Here is an 18,228-nt window from a genome sequence, read left to right on the forward strand (position 1 = left end):
ATAAATGTGTAATAAGATAAGATAGATAGGCAAGATAAGTGGGCTATTAGCCCATCAGTAAGATGAAGTGAAGATAGGCGACACTGATGTAATCTATCATCAAGTAATGACGTATGTACGAATTTTAAATTCGGCGGAAAGCACCTTAAGGACTTCCTCACATTAAGAATCTACTAAAATTATTAAAAATGAAAAGAGCAAAAAAAAACAAGTATGAACGTGCACATAGTTAATGAAGTTGTAATTATTTACTTTCTGGGTGTTCACAAAATAAATTATAATTATTACTCTTGTAATTCGAATCCATACACGCTATATAATATACAAGATAAGGCAACTGCTCCACTACCTGATAATTCATTAAGCATCTAAAGGAAATGCAATCTAAAATTTAATATTATAATAATATAGTAAAGAAATAAGTGAAAAATTTAAATTTTCAATATAAAATACTACAGTTTTATTGGTATTTCTAAAGCCGAAATATAAGTTACATTAAAAGGATCGCGTCAGTTCTTATCTAAAACAGTTGATGCACGAGGAAACGTGGATAAAATCGTCCTCAATATTTTATTCATGCCAGAGTAACTTTGTTCACATAATGGCATCGGATAAAAAATCTAGAGGAGTCCAAAGCACTTTGAATAAAATGCTCATCAATCAGCTTCGTTGTCTAAAATTAATAATAATACGTTTTAGGCAAGTTTTTAGTGTAGCAAGGTACAGGTCGACTGGTTTCTACAAGAATAAAATATACACTAATTTACTTTCGAAATATGCCTTCAAAGATAAATGATAAATTCTTCTGAAAAAGTTTTATTTAATTTATTTTATATGAAAAGCTTGAAGTACTTCGCTAGCTTGTTGTTAATATTGTTTTTCTTTATATAAAACAACATATTTGAAAATCAACGATACTTTTGTCGTCAGTATTAATGTATTTCTTGTTACTTTTCAAATGTGCTCAAAAAAAACGCATTTGTCTCTTTTTAACTGTATTTATAAAAGTCCGTGTAAAGCAACGTGGGTACATTCCGGACATCGCTGGAGGGAATTCAGAGATTCGCTTCGATATTGTGCTTGGTGCGTTTTATTATCGCTGTTCTTTTAATTAGAACGCTGCTCTGAAGACATATTTGTTTAATACGTACATCAATCTTGCCTGTTTCTACAACAAAGCGATTAGGCGTTCTTGTGTGAAGGCACCTGAGCCACAACGACTTCTGAATGAAAATAGATGTATTTGTGGTGACATTAAAGTTAGTCCACACTAACCACTTTTCATCAAGTAGACCGCGAGCTCTTTTAGCCACGTGAGCGTTTAAACTAATCGTCTTCCTTTTTTTATCAATAAGCAACTAAAGATAGGTAAGCGCAGCGTTGGGCGTCCCCCTGCCCGTTGGACCGATGACTTGCGGCGATATGCTGGGAGAGATTGGATGCGGAAGGCGGAGGATCGTTCATTGTGGCGGACTATGGGAGAGGCCTACATCCAGCAGTGGGTAGATACAGGCGAATGAAGTACATTTTATCTATCCGGATCACGATTATTGTTGTCATATATGTATTATTCAAATAACACCGAATTTCGAAGGAGGCGATATAAAAGAGCATCAGCTATTCGCATAAAGCATTGCAATAACTGACCCGGTTTTAACACACCGGCGCGCTACAAGTTTTCGCTTTGTAGCGAATAAAAAAAAACAATACGTATATCGGAAAAGTTTCACCAAACAAAACTACAAAATGCGTTCATGTAAAAGTTTGACGTCATAAAATACTTTTTGTCTTTTTTTCATTTGCCGAAGATGATCGTGTCTGGTTAAACATTCAAGCACGTATATAATAATATTTAAGAGTCGTTGTGGACTAAGGGATAAGATGTCCGATGCATTCGTGTTGAGCGATGCACCGGTGTTCGAATCTCAGACGGGTACCAATTTTTCTAATGAAATACGTACACAACAAATGTTTACGATTGACTCCACGGTGAAGGAATAACATCGTATAATAAAAATCAAACCCGCAAAATTATAATTTGCGTAATTACTGGTGGTAGGACCTTTTGTGAGTCCGCGCGGGTAGGTGCCACCACCCTACCTATTTCTGCCGTGCAGCAGTAATGCGTTTCGGTTTGAAGGGTGGGACAGCCGTGTCATACTTGAGACCATAGAAGCTATATTTCAAGGTGGGTGGCGCATTTACGTTGTAGATGTCTATGGGCTCCAGTAACCACTAAAGACCAGGTGGGCTGTGAGTTTGTCCACCCATCTAAGCAATAAAAAAAACCGGGGACTAATCAAACACGATCATCTAGCTTCAAAGTAGGATTCTCTGTATTATGCAAACCAGAGACTGATATACTTGCATAAGATTAAATATATAGACATATAAATTACTCAGACATCTAGCAAACGAACTTTTTCATCACGCAAATATTTGCCCGTTGCAGAAATGGGACCTATTACCGTCGGCCCATCAGTTAGGGGCGTTAACTGTTGCCTCATCGACTGAGTAGTCATTTAGAGTAAAGTGTTAAGTATTTATTCGACTATATATTATAGATCAATGATCATAGACCAGCCTACAACTACAATTTGAATGCCGCCACTGACTTTCAAATACAAGATTGAACTCTCGTTGGGAATCAAGTGTAAGCTTTAAAATCTGTGCGGGGGCGCATACCATACATTTCTTTAACTGTGATGTTTGATACAAAAATGTACTTTTTATCCTTCTTTGTTGTTTAAATGATAAAACAAGAGGTGGTGGTAACTTTTGGTTACAACAACGTGCAGAATTTGACATTGGGAAAAAAGGAAAAAAGGTGTTTAGTTTAATTGAGTTTCGTTTTAAATATAACATATTATATATATTAATTACGAAAACTTCTGAATTATAATGTATTTTTTGTTATTTAAGCATCAACACAACTACACACTCAATTTATTTTATACATATATAACATTAGTGAAAATATAAACTAAACAATTAATAAAAGTGACAAGTACTTTCAAGTGAGAAGTGTTTTCGTAGGAAAAACATTCAGTGTGATGTCAGTAACTAATTTGACAAGTGCGACGATGCAATGGGCCGGTGGGGGGGACAGTGTCTTCCTCTGTAGATGTCACAGCGATTCACTGCATTCGATCACAAGCTCCTATTAGGACCGGACTTCTGGCCAAGATGTCGGCAGGTGAGTTACAATATTATAATTTGTTTACTTAAATAAACTATTATCACCTAGATAATAAGTTAGTTTTAAATTGAAAATTATCGAAGAGTGATATATCAATTGTTAATATTAATGAAAGACAATAATACTAGAAGAAAATTGCGATATTTGTTGATTACTTTGAATTGATTGTTCGTGTTATTCAGTTGACTGTTTTGAAGAAACGTAATGTCAGGGATTCCAAGTATATTTATAATTAGAGTATATAGAAGTAGCTTTAAAAAATATATGTCTATTAAAATGATCTATTGTAACTCCAGCAGGCTCAGCAGTGGCTATGATAGGCGGCAACCTTCGTTTTGGTTTAGCAGGCACGGCTAATTCCACGATGGTGAACAACACAAAACATTGCCCGCCGGGGGGCGCGGCCAGTGCGGCTGCGTTACTTGCTTTATCTAGTCTGGGAATGTCCGCGAACATTGCATTGATGGCTGTAATACTTAGCAAGAAACAGCTTAGAAGGTGAGTATGAAATGGAAATCAGTTATTCATTTATTTGGGTGTAAAAATTTTGGGTTATTTATGTTTATTTTTTATTTATTGCTTAGATGGGTGGACGAGCTCACAGCCTACCTGATGTTAGGTGGTTACTGGAGCCCATAGACATCTACAACATAAATGCGCCACCCACCTTGAGATATAAGTTCTAAGGTCTCAAGTATAGTTACAACGGCTGCCCCACCCTTCAAACCGAAACGCATTACTGCTTCACGGCAGAAACAGGCAGAGTGGTGGTACCTACCCGCGCGGACTCTCAAGAGGTCCTACTGCCAGTGTAAAAATTTATACATATGTAAATGAATTAAACTAGTTTGTGTTGTGGCTAGGCGTCAACCGAAATTTGCATTTTTTCTATTTCTCTTTCTATTTTTTTTTTATTGCCTTTGTAGGCAGACGGGCATACGGCCCACCTGATGGTGAGTGGTTACCGTCGCCCATGGACTTCAGCAATGCCAGGGGCAGAGCCAAGCCGCTGCCTACCTGTTTTAGATTAGCCATAAATTGTATTGCACCGTGATGCAATTTCAGGAAACTATGTGATTCATGTTACGGCATTCCAAGTCGCTCTTCGTAGCTCCGATTCTGAATTACGTACAAAAAACACAGGTTGGCGTTTTTTTTTTTATTGCCTGGAAATGTGGACGAGCTCACAGCCCACCTGGTGTTAAGTGGTTACTGGAACCCATAGACATCTACAACGTAAATGCGCCACACACCTTGAGATATAAATTCTAAGGTCTCAGTATAGTTACAACGGCTGCCTCACCCTTCAAACCGAAACGCATTACTGCTTCACGCCAAAATAAGCGGGCCGGTGGTACCTACCCGTGCGAACTCACAAGAGGTCCTACCACCAGTAATTACGCAAATTATAATTTTGCGGGTTTGATTTTTATTACACGATGTTATTCCTTCACCGTGGAAGTCAATCGTGAACATTTGTTAAGTACGTATTTCATTAGAAAAATTGGTACCCGCCCGTGGGATTCGAACACCGGTGCATCGCCACATACGAATGCATCGGACGTCTTATCCTTTAGGCCACGACCACTTTATAACTGGCTGTTTTCATATTTTTTTAGTTATTACAGACATGTTACTCTTATTGAAGTGTAGTTGTATATAGCAAATAGACATTTAACATTTAACATGTGTGTCTTACAAACTAATCCGAATAAATATTAATGTATGGATAAAGTAAATATTGAAAGATACTTTCCTTGTTTTGTATAGATATAGACGTAATATTAAATAGGACGTTCAGGCTTACATTATTAATATGGACGCCCAAAAACCGCGCCCGCGCCTAAAACAGTTGTCCCGCCCCCGCTGATACTCCAGGAGAAGTCAGCGTGGAATCGCGTATCCCAGGCCCTTCAGGCCAACAAAATTAATTATACCCATGCGCGTAACGTCGCGCATGGGATTCAGATTAAGGTCGCAACGCCGGGCGACCATAGGGCCCTCTCTGCTTACCTCCGAAAGGAGAACATAGGTTATCACACCTATGCTCTTCAGGAGGACCGCGAACTCCGCGTAGTGATACGTGGAGTCCCCAAGGAACTCGACATAGACTACGTAAAGGAGGATCTGATCGGTCAGTCCCTCCCAATAATTAGTGTGCACCGGATGCACAGCGGACGCGGCAGACAGCCGTACAATATGATTCTCGTCGCGCTAGAATCAACCCCGGAGGCAAAGAAAAGAATCTCATGTCTCAAAACGATATGCGGCCTCTCCGGGGTCACCATCGAAGTCCCCCATAAACGTGGTACTCCCGGGCAGTGCCACAGGTGCCAGCTCTATGGCCACTCAGCGCGTAATTGCCACGCGCGCCCCCGCTGCGTGAAATGCCTCGGCGATCACGCAACCACAGAATGTTCGCGTGTTAGGGAAACCGCGACGGAACCCCCAAGCTGTGTCCTATGCCTTAAGCAAGGGCACCCGGCAAACTACCGCGAATGTCCTAGGGCTCCGCGTAAACGCCCGCACCACCCAGCCCCCCGAACCGTCGACCCAAAGACTTCGGCGCCTTCAGTGCCGAAACCAGCCTTCGTACCGGCTGCGGTTCCCACCGTCTCGGCGTGGAAAAAACCGCTGCCGTATACGAAGGAGGGAACACAAAACGTACCCCAGCTCCCGCCTGCGACACGTCACGCGCCTCAGCCCCTGCTCGCACCTCGCCCCGCGCCCGCGTACCGCCCCCCGCAACCCTCAGTCGTCAACGACTTCGCGCTCGTGCGCGACTTCGTCACCGCGGTAAACTTTGACCGTCTGCGATCGTTCGCAGATGCTATCCGTAGGTCGGTAACCCCCGAACAGCGGCTCGCGGCCGCTTTCGATCACATGGACGTCTACGAGTCCGTGTCTCGCACGTTATAAAAATTCTTTACCGGTAATCAATGGCGCAAAAAGGTAGAGAAAAACCGTATTCCCTTACGTTAGCATTCTACAATGCTAACGGACTCGCGCGGCAACGCGATCAAATTTTCGAATTCCTCCGCGACAATCTTGTAGATATTTTGTTAGTGCAGGAGACCTGTCTGAAGCCCTCGCGACGTGACCCGAAAGTCGCGAATTACGTCATGGTTAGGAATGACAGACTCACCGCCTCCAAAGGCGGGACTGCCATTTACTATAGGCGGGCCCTGCACGTTGTCCCTCTCGATACTCCCTCGCTCTTACATATCGAGGCGTCAGTGTGCCGTATCTCGCTGACGGGACACCAGCCGATCGTCATCGCATCCGTTTATCTCCCCCCGGACAAGCCCCTCCTGAGCAGTGACATCGAGTCACTGTTCGGCATGGGAGACTCCGTCATCCTGGCAGGCGATTTAAATTGCCACCACACTAGGTGGAACTGCCATCGTACGAACGTTAACGGTAGGCGTCTCGACGCGTTTATAGACGACCTCACTTTTGAAGTAGTCGGTCCCCCAACTCCAACATGTTATCCGTATAACATCGCGCTCCGTCCGAGCACTATAGACCTGGCATTGCTTAGGAACGTAACTCTGCGCTTACGTTCCATCGAAGCACTGTCAGAGCTCGACTCAGACCACCGACCTGTCCTTATGCAGCTCGGTCGCCCTCACAACCCAGTCACTGTTACGAGGACCATGGTGGATTGGAATAAGCTGGGCACGTGCCTAGCCGAAGCCGCTCCGCCAATCCTCCCTTACGGCCTGGATTCGAATCTATCCCCCGAGGACACCGTCGAATCCATAAACATCATTACCGATCACATCTCTTCCGCGATCATTAGATCTTCAAAAGACGTCGATGTGGAGGACAGCTTCCACCGCATCAGACTATCCTCCGAACTTAGGAATCTCTTAAGAGTTAGGAACGCGGCAATCCGGGCCTACGATCGGCTTCCCACGCATTCAAACTGGATTCGGATGCGTCGTCTACAACGCGAAGTCCACTCCCGCCTAAGCGACGCGCGTAACGATAATTGGCATAGTTATTTAGAACAACTCGCGCCCTCCCATCAAGCATACTGGCGACTAGCTAGGACTCTCAAATCGGAAACTACCGCTACTATGCCTCCCCTCGTACGCCCTTCAGGCCAACCACCGGCATTCGATGACGATGTCAAGGCTGAGCTGCTGGCCGATGCACTGCAAGAGCAGTGCACCACCAGCACTCAACACGCGGACCCCGAACACACCGAGTTAGTCGACAGGGAGGTCGAGCGCAGAGCTTCCCTGCCGCCCTCGGACGCGTTACCCCCCATTACCACTGACGAAGTTAGAGACGCGATCCACAATCTCCAACCTAGGAAGTCATCCGGCTCCGACGGCATTCGCAACCGCGCGCTAAAACTCTTGCCAGTCCAACTGATAGCAATGTTGGCTACAATTTTAAATGCCGCTATGACGCACTGCATCTTTCCTGCGGTGTGGAAAGAAGCGGACGTTATCGGTATACATAAGCCGGGCAAACCGACAAACGAAACATCTAGTTACCGTCCGATTAGTCTCCTCCCGACGATAGGAAAAATTTACGAACGGCTCCTTAGGAAACGCCTCTGGGATTTTGTTACCGCGAACAAAATTCTCATAGACGAACAGTTCGGATTCCGCTCTAAACACTCGTGCGTACAACAAGTGCACCGCCTCACGGAGCACATCCTGATAGGGCTAAATAGGCGTAAACAAATCCCGACCGGCGCCCTCTTCTTCGACATCGCGAAGGCGTTCGACAAAGTCTGGCACAACGGTTTAATTTACAAACTGTACAACATGGGAGTGCCAGACAGACTTGTGCTCATCATACGAGACTTCTTGTCGAACCGTTCGTTTCGATATCGAGTAGAGGGAACTCGTTCTCGTCCCCGTCAACTGACTGCCGGAGTCCCGCAAGGCTCCGCGCTCTCCCCGTTATTATTTAGTTTGTATATCAATGATATACCTCGGTCTCCGGAGACCCATCTAGCGCTCTTCGCCGATGACACGGCTATCTACTACTCGTGTAGGAAGATGTCGCTGCTTCATCGGCGACTCCAGATCGCAGTAGCCACCATGGGACAGTGGTTCCGGAAGTGGCGCATCGACATCAACCCCACGAAAAGCACAGCGGTGCTCTTCAAAAGGGGTCGCCCTCCGAATACCACTTCGAGCATCCCACTCCCTAATAGGCGCGCAAACACCTCCGCCGTTAGCCCCGTCACTCTCTTTGGCCAGCCCATACCGTGGGCCTCGCAGGTCAAATACCTAGGCGTCACCCTCGACGGAGGGATGACATTCCGTCCACATATTAAAACGGTACGCGACCGTGCCGCCTTCATATTAGGACGTCTCTACCCTATGCTTTGCAAGCGAAGCAAACTGTCCCTCCGTAATAAGGTAACTCTCTACAAAACTTGCATACGCCCCGTTATGACGTATGCAAGCGTAGTGTTCGCTCACGCAGCCCGCACCAACTTGAAGCCCCTCCAGGTTATTCAATCCCGATTCTGCAGGATAGCCGTCGGAGCACCATGGTTCCTGAGGAACGTGGATCTCCACGATGACCTGGAGCTCGACTCTGTCAGTAAGTATCTACAGTCGGCATCATTGCGCCATTTCGAGAAGGCGGCACGACATGAGAACCCTCTTGTCGTGGCCGCTGGAAACTACATACCCGATCCTGTAGACCGAATGGTAAAGAGTCGACGTCGCCCAAAGCACGTCATTACGGATCCTCCCGATCCATTAACGGTGCTTTTAGGCACCACAAGCACCGGTCACCGTCCTCGTCGAACCCGTCGCTTGCGACGAAGGGCTCGACGAGCGAATTAACCCCTAGACACAGCCCACTGAGTTTCTCGCCGGATCTTCTCAGTGGGTCGCGTTTCCGATCCGGTGGTAGATTCTGCGAAGCACTGCTCTTGCTAGGGTCAGTGTTAGCAACTCTCCGGTTTGAGCCCCGTGAGCTCACCTACACACGTTAGGGTGAAGCTGAAATAGCCTCTCAAGGCTATCAGCATAGGTAGGAAAAAAAAAAAATATGGACGTCGAATAGTGAGCAGTGTTGATTGTTATTCAGATGTTTGTATTTTATAGTTACGATTATGGCTTCACAAATGTGTGGGTAGTTGGGTACTGTACTGTGCACGGCGAGAACAATCTGTTTCGAACATTCTAGTTTGTTGTCAGTTTGTGTTAATTGTTATTGGTTAATTTTGTTTCCTTTATGTCGTGTTTATTAGAGATTTTATCTCTTGAAATTTATGACCGTGTTTACATATTTGTAGCGTCTATTTTGTTATTTTGTTATGTAATTATGTCATTTAATGTTTGTGACGTCTATTGGATTTTTAAATTTAAATTTGCTAATTCTGCTTAATTTACTAGTTATATATTTTCAGATAGATTTTCAAATCAAATCGTTTTAAATGTTAAAGTAACTTTTATTTTAAAACTTATAATCAATTGTAAACTAGAGAACTGTTATTAAAGTGCATATGTAAAGTTCTTCTGAGTGATTTTGTACGTCTAATAGTATTAAGCATTAAAAACTCTGTTCTAGTGTCTTCTAGAATTTTACCTTTTCGAAATGATCGATTAAATAAAACGTTGAGTATTTGGCTAACAAGCCTTCGCTTCCTAAACGTGCTCTGTTTGCGTATTGCTCTATTGGAAAATGTAAGGAATCCTTTTTTGGAGGATTTGTTATCTATGGAATTCTTTGGGATCTTATATTTTTTTGTAATATTTTGTTTAAGGTCTTAACGTCTCCAGATGGGTTAGAGGGCTACAGCAGTGTTTAACCTTCGCGATTGATCTTGGGCTACGCACTTTAATTTCGGCCAGGTTAGCTCTATCGTCTTCATCTCCGCTGCGACAGTACACCGTTAAGTCTACTTGGGCGGCCACTCCAGAGCTTGACTCGAGATATAATATGTGGACTCTGTCCTGAGAGTATTATGTATCCAATTCTATTTGCAACGCATAATCTGCTTCTTAATTGGCATTTCTTGACATGCTCTCATAGTCTTTCGATGGAGATCTTCTCAGGCCAGAAAATGCCAAAAGTGCCACTCGATGCAAACTTGAATCGGTTGCGTGATCTTTTTGGTTACTTTCCATTATTTGCACCCATAAATCATGACTAATTTCACAGTTAATCGAAACATTTTGAGTTTAATTCTGCGAGTCAGCTCAAAACAATGTAAGACGTACGCAAGTCTTAGGTATATTGCCAGAAAATACTTTTTTTATTTCATTTTTTTTTCCGTATAGGCGATCGGTCCTGGACTATGAGTCGGTGCGTTGCGTGTGGCATGGCGTAGAAGAGGCTCCTCAGCAGGAGACTCTTCGTTCCTTACCATATGTCACCAACTTCCTGTATATAATGGCGTTTCAGTCGTTTGATTTAACTAACTTTTGTCAACGCAGTTACTAGGGCATTTGGGTTATTTTCCAGCCGAGTTCCGTACTTACTCCCTACTAACCTTATCTATTCCTGAACAGTTCTCATGTTCATGGCTTCGTGGATCTCAGTGTTTATCACAAGCAATGGTACCTTTGCGGTGGTTTTTAAGATGCCATTCTGCATTCTTTGTATGGATATTTAAACTGGAGTCTCTATAAATTACTGTAATAATTTAAAACACCGTTTGTTTAGACTTTTCTTAAGTTGTTAATGTTAAATTTACATCAAAATTTTACGACGAATGATCAAATAGATAAGGTGTTAAAGATCTTAAGTAATTAATCCAGATAATATTAGTACTGGTTTCATGGTTTCATTTTCAATTAAATACATTTGTTTGGATGGCAACACCGGCAAAACACTCTTATATTAACATGATTTTTGTTATTAGTTCTATTAATTTATTTAAGTAAAATACAAAAAATTAAATCCATTTTCGTATACATAATATAAAAAACAACAACATTCAACATTATATCTTTTTTTATTTCAAGGACAACGACAAAATAATTATAAAACAAATATACATTTAACCCTGTTAACAAAACTCAAAGCTAATGGGTGTAATTTAAAATCTCCTCAACATAGCTTATTTTATAGAGAAATCTTCGCCTAAATTCTGAGATAAGCCCGTAATTTGATTTACAAGAGCGAAAGGAGCTCGCCTCGCGACAAAATCTAATTACCTATTCACTACTGCTCGTAATTCAATAAGGCATTATATTGCAGTCCCATTTCGAGTTATATGAGCCACGATAAAACAAATAAGAGTTATATTCTTAATTGCTCACAACCTATTGATTAAAAAGTCAATATTTTGCCAATTTTAAAATTGGAAACGTGGTGACCTCAAATTTTAATTGAAAAGGAAAATGCAATTATTATTCTTTGTAGATATGGCAATTTAGTGAGATTGACAGAATTGCTGCCTCGATTATTTATGTTAAAGATTGCTTTTTGACATCGTCTTTAAGATTATCCATCTTAAACGTCCGGTAATTGTTACAAAGATAACCATTCGTACCACTACCGTACCGATTGATTTAGATTCACTATCCTTCCACAAATGCCCCAAGTCGTCTGTCCGCTTTTTGTTTAATTCTGTTGTCAGAATGATTTGTTTATATTCATTCTCTACAAAGAGAAGGATATGAAAAAACTAACATTGTTCGTTTCAAAGTCACTACCTCGGTAACAATTTTATTTGAGTTTTATAATAGAAATATCAAAACCCACGAGGTCTGAATTTAAGATTGGCAAGATAAAAGAGTGAATGGGTATTTCTGGTTTTGCAAATTCGGTTATAGCGCTGTGGGTTCGTGTTAGATATTTTTAGGGCTTGCTAGAATCGGATTGATAAATTTAACTTTGTATTTCGGATGAAATAGAAGTATCTTTAATTGTACATTGTTAGAGTTCAGTTTTCAATGAACAAAAATTATCCATCCAATAAATTATAGATATATATGGTGACATTGTGTAGATATTGGAGTTTTGGATCAAAGTAATTTCTTGGGTGCAATATTAACCAATGTAGAATAAATGAGAAGATTTTCATTGTCTTGATAGGGAATCGTGCGTTAATACAGCATTCGATTCACGTCATTAGTATTGGTCGATGTTAATGTGGAATAGAACCGTGAAAGCAAAGGATGAAATAAGTTTTAAGTTAATATGCTTAGAAGGAGGTTTGTAAATGAACACACGTTTCTTCGGGGCTGTATAACTCTTGCATCAGCAAAGTTAGGGAGTTTTAGTGGATACTATCTAGTAATCTAAATTGCTTGGTTTTATCAATAAATTGTTCTTATAATTAGAACGAATATTTGCTGTAGTTAATTGTTTATTCATGGTATAGATCCACAAATACTTCCACAAATAATTCAAGACCAAAATTAGCCAAATCGGTCCAGCCGTTCTCGAGTTTTTGCGAGACTAACGAACAGCAATTCATTTTTATATATACCTAGTCAGGTCATAAATTCTGTCACATGTTTAATGTAAAATAATTGAAACAAGTTTATTCATTATGTAACCATTCATATACCAAAATGAACTTAACAAAACATAGATTCTTATGACACTAAAGTTTATTCAAAATGACCTCCGTGATTTTGAATACAGGCCTTCAATCTGCGCGGCCAGTCGTCTATCGCAGCACGAACGAGGTCCATGTCAATATCGGCGGCTGCCTTAATCAAGGATGTTTGAGTGACTCCAAATTGGGATGAGGCTTTGAGCACGCCTTTTCCTCCAAGTGTTGCCATATCTTGTAATCTAACGGATTCAAATCTGGACTGGAGGAGGGCCAGTCTTCGTGCCGGATGCAGTCGATTTCACGCGCCGCCAGCCAGTCTTGTGTGCTCTTCGCTCTATGAGCTGGCGCCGAATCTTGTTGGAATACCCAGTGCCTGTTATTGAACATGGTATGAGAAACAGGTTCCACAAGGTTCGTCAGGACTGTATTTTGATACACAACTGCATTCGTTTTTACACCTTTCTCACAAAAATGTACCTCTGTTAAGCCCCAATAAGAAACTCCCAACCATACCATGAGCGAGGATGGAAAATGACCTCGTTGGACACGCGGAATACGGTTGCTCGCTTCTTCACTACTGTGTGCGTACACCTTATCATTTTGTTTGTTGTAGCTCTCTTCTATGGTAAAAATTTTTTCATCCGAAAAAAGATTTTCCCGATATTTTTTTCCCGCGTACCGCTTCAACAAAGCGCGGCATCTCTTCAGTCTCAGGTCCATTAGACGAGCATTCAAACGATGTCCTGTTTTTCTTCGATATGCCCGAAGCCCTAAGTCTTCATTTAACACCCTTTTCACCGTGGTTCTGCTTAACCCCATCTGCAGGGCCAACAGTTTCTGCTTACGTTTGAGTAAAATTCTAAAAGTTATACATTTTTATTTTCATGAACAATTCGAAATTCGAATTCAATAAACTTTTTTGTGGCCAGCATTCTAAAAGAAAAGTTTTTACTGTGTGATAATACTTATGACCTGACTAGTTATATAGATAGATTTCGCTATAATTTGCTTAAAGCTATTTTTCCTACAAACAATTAGCATTTGGCAATACGTGATTGGTGGGATAAATGTATTACTGGGGTTGACTATTTTGTTTAGTACCAACGACTACAACTATCCTTTTTTTTAACGCTGTGGAATCCGTTTATTCATACCCGGTCGAAAGGTGTAACAGACCGGGTCATGTCGGAATCCGGCGCCTCCAGAGACTATATATAGCAAGTATGAGACTAGAATTATCCTGCCTATTTCTGTCACAAAGCAGTTAATTTATGTGTTTTGGTTTGTAGAAACGACCGATATTATCTAATACACTTGAAACTTTACCTGATGTCTCGCATTCAACTTGTGACGTATCTGGTCTTAATCGATTGAACATCAAATGAGCCGTGGCTTTTTTCACTTACCAGCGCATTAAATACAAAGCTTATTACACTAGTATTTATTCAACACAACGCAATATTGTAGTTGCCGATTTCTCAACTAATAATTTAATAATGACTGGGGACAAGTCACACACGGTAATTTGCCCCAAAATTAGAATCTCTACACTATGGGAATCAGAAGGGAATCAGGGGTTGGATGCAGGTTGCCACGGACCGACCTCACTGGAGATTAGTTGTTGGTTGTTCATTCATTGGTTGTTCAGCAGTGGACAGCTATAGATTGAGGTGAAGATGGTGATGATTATGGGAATCAGAGATTGATATATACATAAATACAGATATTTAAGGCCCAGACAAAGAGCAAACAAACCTGTTCATAACACGAATGTTTGCCCGATGTGGGAATTGAACCCACGACCCTCGGCTCCTCTGCTAGTAGCGCTAATTTCTGCACCACAAAGTCAATCAAAAAACGAGTAGTTTTAAAGCGACATTCATTTAATTTTAATAGATGTTGGTAAAAAAACCATCACAATTCATGTAACATTTTTAATGCGGTATATAAAAGGGATCTCGGGCAAGAATGGCGCCTAAGGGCATCGGGGACGCTCACACAAGACGCCCTAAGTACGTGACAGTTTTGTGATTGATAAATTGCCTGCCCATAAAGATTTCTCTTTTCTATCGAAACATTTGACAGAATGAGTAATAATTTTTCTTTTACTCGATCTTCGTTTTGGAACTTACGAATTTTGTGTACGTTTTAAATATTATTGGAACACAGATTTAGAGAGAATTTGAAGTATTTTATCATTTTGTTATTGATGAATAGTTGAGCTCACTAAAGCTTTGTCCTAACCATTTTTGGAGCATTCGAAATTGGAGCAAAATCATAAATTCAGCGTAAATGCGCAACTCGAGTTCGTGGCATATCGTAGTAGAAGTGGTCAATCATAATTGGAGTCCATTTGCATCACAGTGTAAATGTAAGCCAGCCTATATAGAAGATCAAGGTTTTTTATTTTTTTTAATAGTTCGATGATCTCACGTCACACCGGCTCAAGAAGTTATCGGGGCTATACACATCTTAATATTACGGGCACAAAGTTGCGATATGTCAAAGAGCCTTAATTAAATTGTATGACAGATCTGAACCACCCTTATGTGTATGATTGCGACGCGGCAGATTGTATTGTGGTATCTGCCCACGCGGGTACCAATGCGTCGCAAGTGGACATGGATAGGCCATACACTCAGGACAGAGTCCAGATATATTCCGAGGCAAGCCCTAGTAGTGGACCCCCGAGGACAAGAGGAAATTAGGGCGTCCTAAATAGACCTAGCGTGCTAGGACAACCGGACTAACCTGACCCAAAGTTAAGCTTTTTGCTCAAGACCGAATACGGACCAAGGCAGAATACTGTTTTCCGAGTTTCAGGCCTTCAAGGCCGATCACACCGCGAGCCCTCTCGTGGAATCCACCGAGCTGGCTGCTCCTGCGTCGCCTGTACCTGCGTGCAAAGCTTCTGCATCGAGCACCGCAGCCTCCGTCGTGCCTACCGTTCCCGCGTCGCCTATACTGGCGAGTAAAACTGCTGCGTCGTCCGCCGTGGTCACCGTTCCAGCAGCGCGATCATCCGCGGCCTCCGTCGCGCCCTCCAAAACACCGACTCGTAGGTCACCTGCGCCCGCCTCCTCGTCCTCCGACTCTGACTCGGAGATGGAGGTCGACCTCGCCCCCGCCTCATCGACGGATGGATTCACTCTGGTGCAAAAGGGTAAGAAGCGTGCCGCGGAGTCTCGAGCTCCTGCGGCCGCTAAAATTAGCAAAGCCGCGAACGCGTCGCGCCCCCGCCCTCAGACTCCCGTTGCGCCTCCAGCCCGTGCCACTCCGTCACCGCGTCTGGTGGCACAAAATAAAACCCAGACCCCTCCCCCGGTAATCCTTCAAGAGAATGCAGCTTGGGAACGAGTTTCCCTGGCCCTTAAGGCCAAAAATATCAATTTCACGAATGCCCGTAACCTCGCGAACGGCATTCAAATTAAGGTTCGAACACCCGACGACCATAGGGCCCTCTCTTCTTACCTCCGTAAGGAGCGTATAAGTTTCCACACGTATACGCTCCAGGAGGAGCGCGAACTCCGTGTCGTTATACGTGGCATCCCTAAAGAGTTGGATGCCGAGCTCGTTAAGGCCGACCTTCTCGAACAAGGCCTACCGGTTAACTCCGTACACCGCATGCACACAGGCCGCGGAAGAGAGCCATATAATATGGTTCTCGTCGCCCTCCAGCCTACCCCCGAGGGTAAGCAAATATTCAACATCCGAACGGTCTGTAGCCTTTCCGGAATCGCAGTCGAAACCCCACACAAGAAAGGCACACCTAGCCAGTGCCATAACTGCCAATTATACGGGCATTCTTCCCGTAACTGTCACGCGCGCCCCCGATGCGTCAAGTGCTTAGGCGATCATGCCACGGCCTTATGCACTCGCGATCAAAAAACCGCGACGGAACCGCCTAGCTGCGTCCTGTGTCAAACACAGGGTCACCCCGCAAATTACCGCGGATGCCCCCGAGCCCCTAAAATAAATCGACGCGTCGCCCGCCAAAACCGCCTCCGAGCTTCCGGCCCAGACATCAAAGCCTCGGCACCCTCTGTGTCGCAGGCTAAGCCAGCGTTCGTTCCGGCGCCGGTGCCCAGTACCTCGGCCTGGGCGAAACCGCTGCCGTACACGAAATTAAATAATTATTAAATACGTACGTCCTCCCCTCACTCCGCCGGTAATCAATGGCGTATATAAGTAGAATTAAGCCCCTATCCGTAACGATAGGATTTTTTAACGCTTACGGTCTCGCAAATCAACGTGATCAGGTTTCTGACTTTTTGCGTGACCATCAAATTGATATATTTTTAGTGCAGGAGACCCTACTTAAGCCCGCGCGCCGTGACCCTAAAATCGCGAACTATAACATGGTCAGGAACGACAGGCTCTCTGCTCGTGGTGGTGGCACCGTTATTTACTATAGAAGAGCCCTGCATTGCGTCCCGCTCGATCCTCCCGCGCTCGCTAATATCGAAGCATCAGTGTGCCGAATCTCACTGACGGGACACGCGCCGATCGTTATCGCGTCCGTTTATCTTCCACCGGATAAGATCGTTCTAAGCAGTGATATCGAGGTGCTGCTCGGCATGGGAAGCTCTGTCATTCTGGCGGGCGACCTAAATTGTAAACACATCAGGTGGAACTCACACACCACAACCCCGAATGGCAGGCGGCTTGACGCGTTAGTTGATGATCTCGCCTTCGATATCGTCGCTCCGCTAACCCCGACTCACTACCCGCTAAATATCGCGCATCGCCCGGATATACTCGACATAGCGTTATTAAAAAACGTAACTCTGCGCTTACACTCGATCGAAGTAGTTTCAGAGTTAGATTCAGACCACCGTCCCGTCGTTATGAAGCTCGGTCGCGCTCCCGATTCCGTTCCCGTCACGAGGACTGTGGTGGATTGGCACACGCTGGGCGTCAGCCTGGCTGAATCTGATCCACTATCGCTCCCGTTTAGCCCGGACTCTACCCCGTCTCCTCAGGATACCGCTGAAGCCATAGACATCTTAACGTCACACATCACCTCGACATTAGATAGGTCATCGAAACAAGTTGTAGCGGAGGACTTCCTTCACCGCTTCAAATTGTCCTACGTTATTAGGGAGCTCCTAAGAGCTAAGAACGCCTCAATACGCGCCTACGACAGGTATCGTACCGCGGAAAATCGTATTCGAATGCGTGCCCTACAACGCGACGTAAAGTCTCGCATCGCCGAAGTCCGAGATGCCAGATGGTCTGATTTCTTAGAAGGACTCGCGCCCTCTCAAAGGTCTTACTACCGCTTAGCTCGTACTCTCAAATCGGATACGGTAGTAACTATGCCCCCCCTCGTAGGCCCCTCAGGCCGACTCGCGGCGTTCGATGATGACGAAAAAGCAGAGCTGCTGGCCGATACATTGCAAACCCAGTGCACGCCCAGCACTCAATCCGTGGACCCTGTTCATGTAGAATTAGTAGACAGTGAGGTAGAACGCAGAGCCTCCTTGCCACCATCGGATGCGTTACCACCCGTCACCCCGATAGAAGTTAAAGA

At 43.7% G+C, this 18,228-nt stretch overlaps 1 protein-coding gene across 11 annotated transcripts in view; it reads left to right on the forward strand.

Annotated features, from left to right (window-relative positions):
• The window catches only part of LOC114250505 (uncharacterized), a 51,676-nt gene that overhangs the window by 17,663 nt on the left and 15,785 nt on the right, over nt 1-18,228 (forward strand). For 7 of the 11 annotated variants that reach the window (XM_089736634.1, XM_089736638.1, XM_089736640.1 and 4 more), the window contains exons 2-3: nt 2,923-3,196; nt 3,496-3,697. In XM_089736634.1, the coding sequence (XP_089592760.1) occupies nt 3,187-3,196; nt 3,496-3,697 (212 nt within the window). In that variant the 5' untranslated portion in view covers nt 2,923-3,186. The remainder of the gene's footprint in view (nt 1-2,922; nt 3,197-3,495; nt 3,698-18,228) is intronic. The other 4 variants (XM_089736636.1, XM_089736635.1, XM_089736637.1 and 1 more) reach the window with 3 other exon arrangements.

Source organism: Bombyx mandarina, chromosome 22 (genome assembly GCF_030267445.1).
Source record: "Bombyx mandarina strain Sakado chromosome 22, ASM3026744v2".
Classification (NCBI taxonomy): Eukaryota; Metazoa; Arthropoda; class Insecta; order Lepidoptera; family Bombycidae; genus Bombyx; species Bombyx mandarina.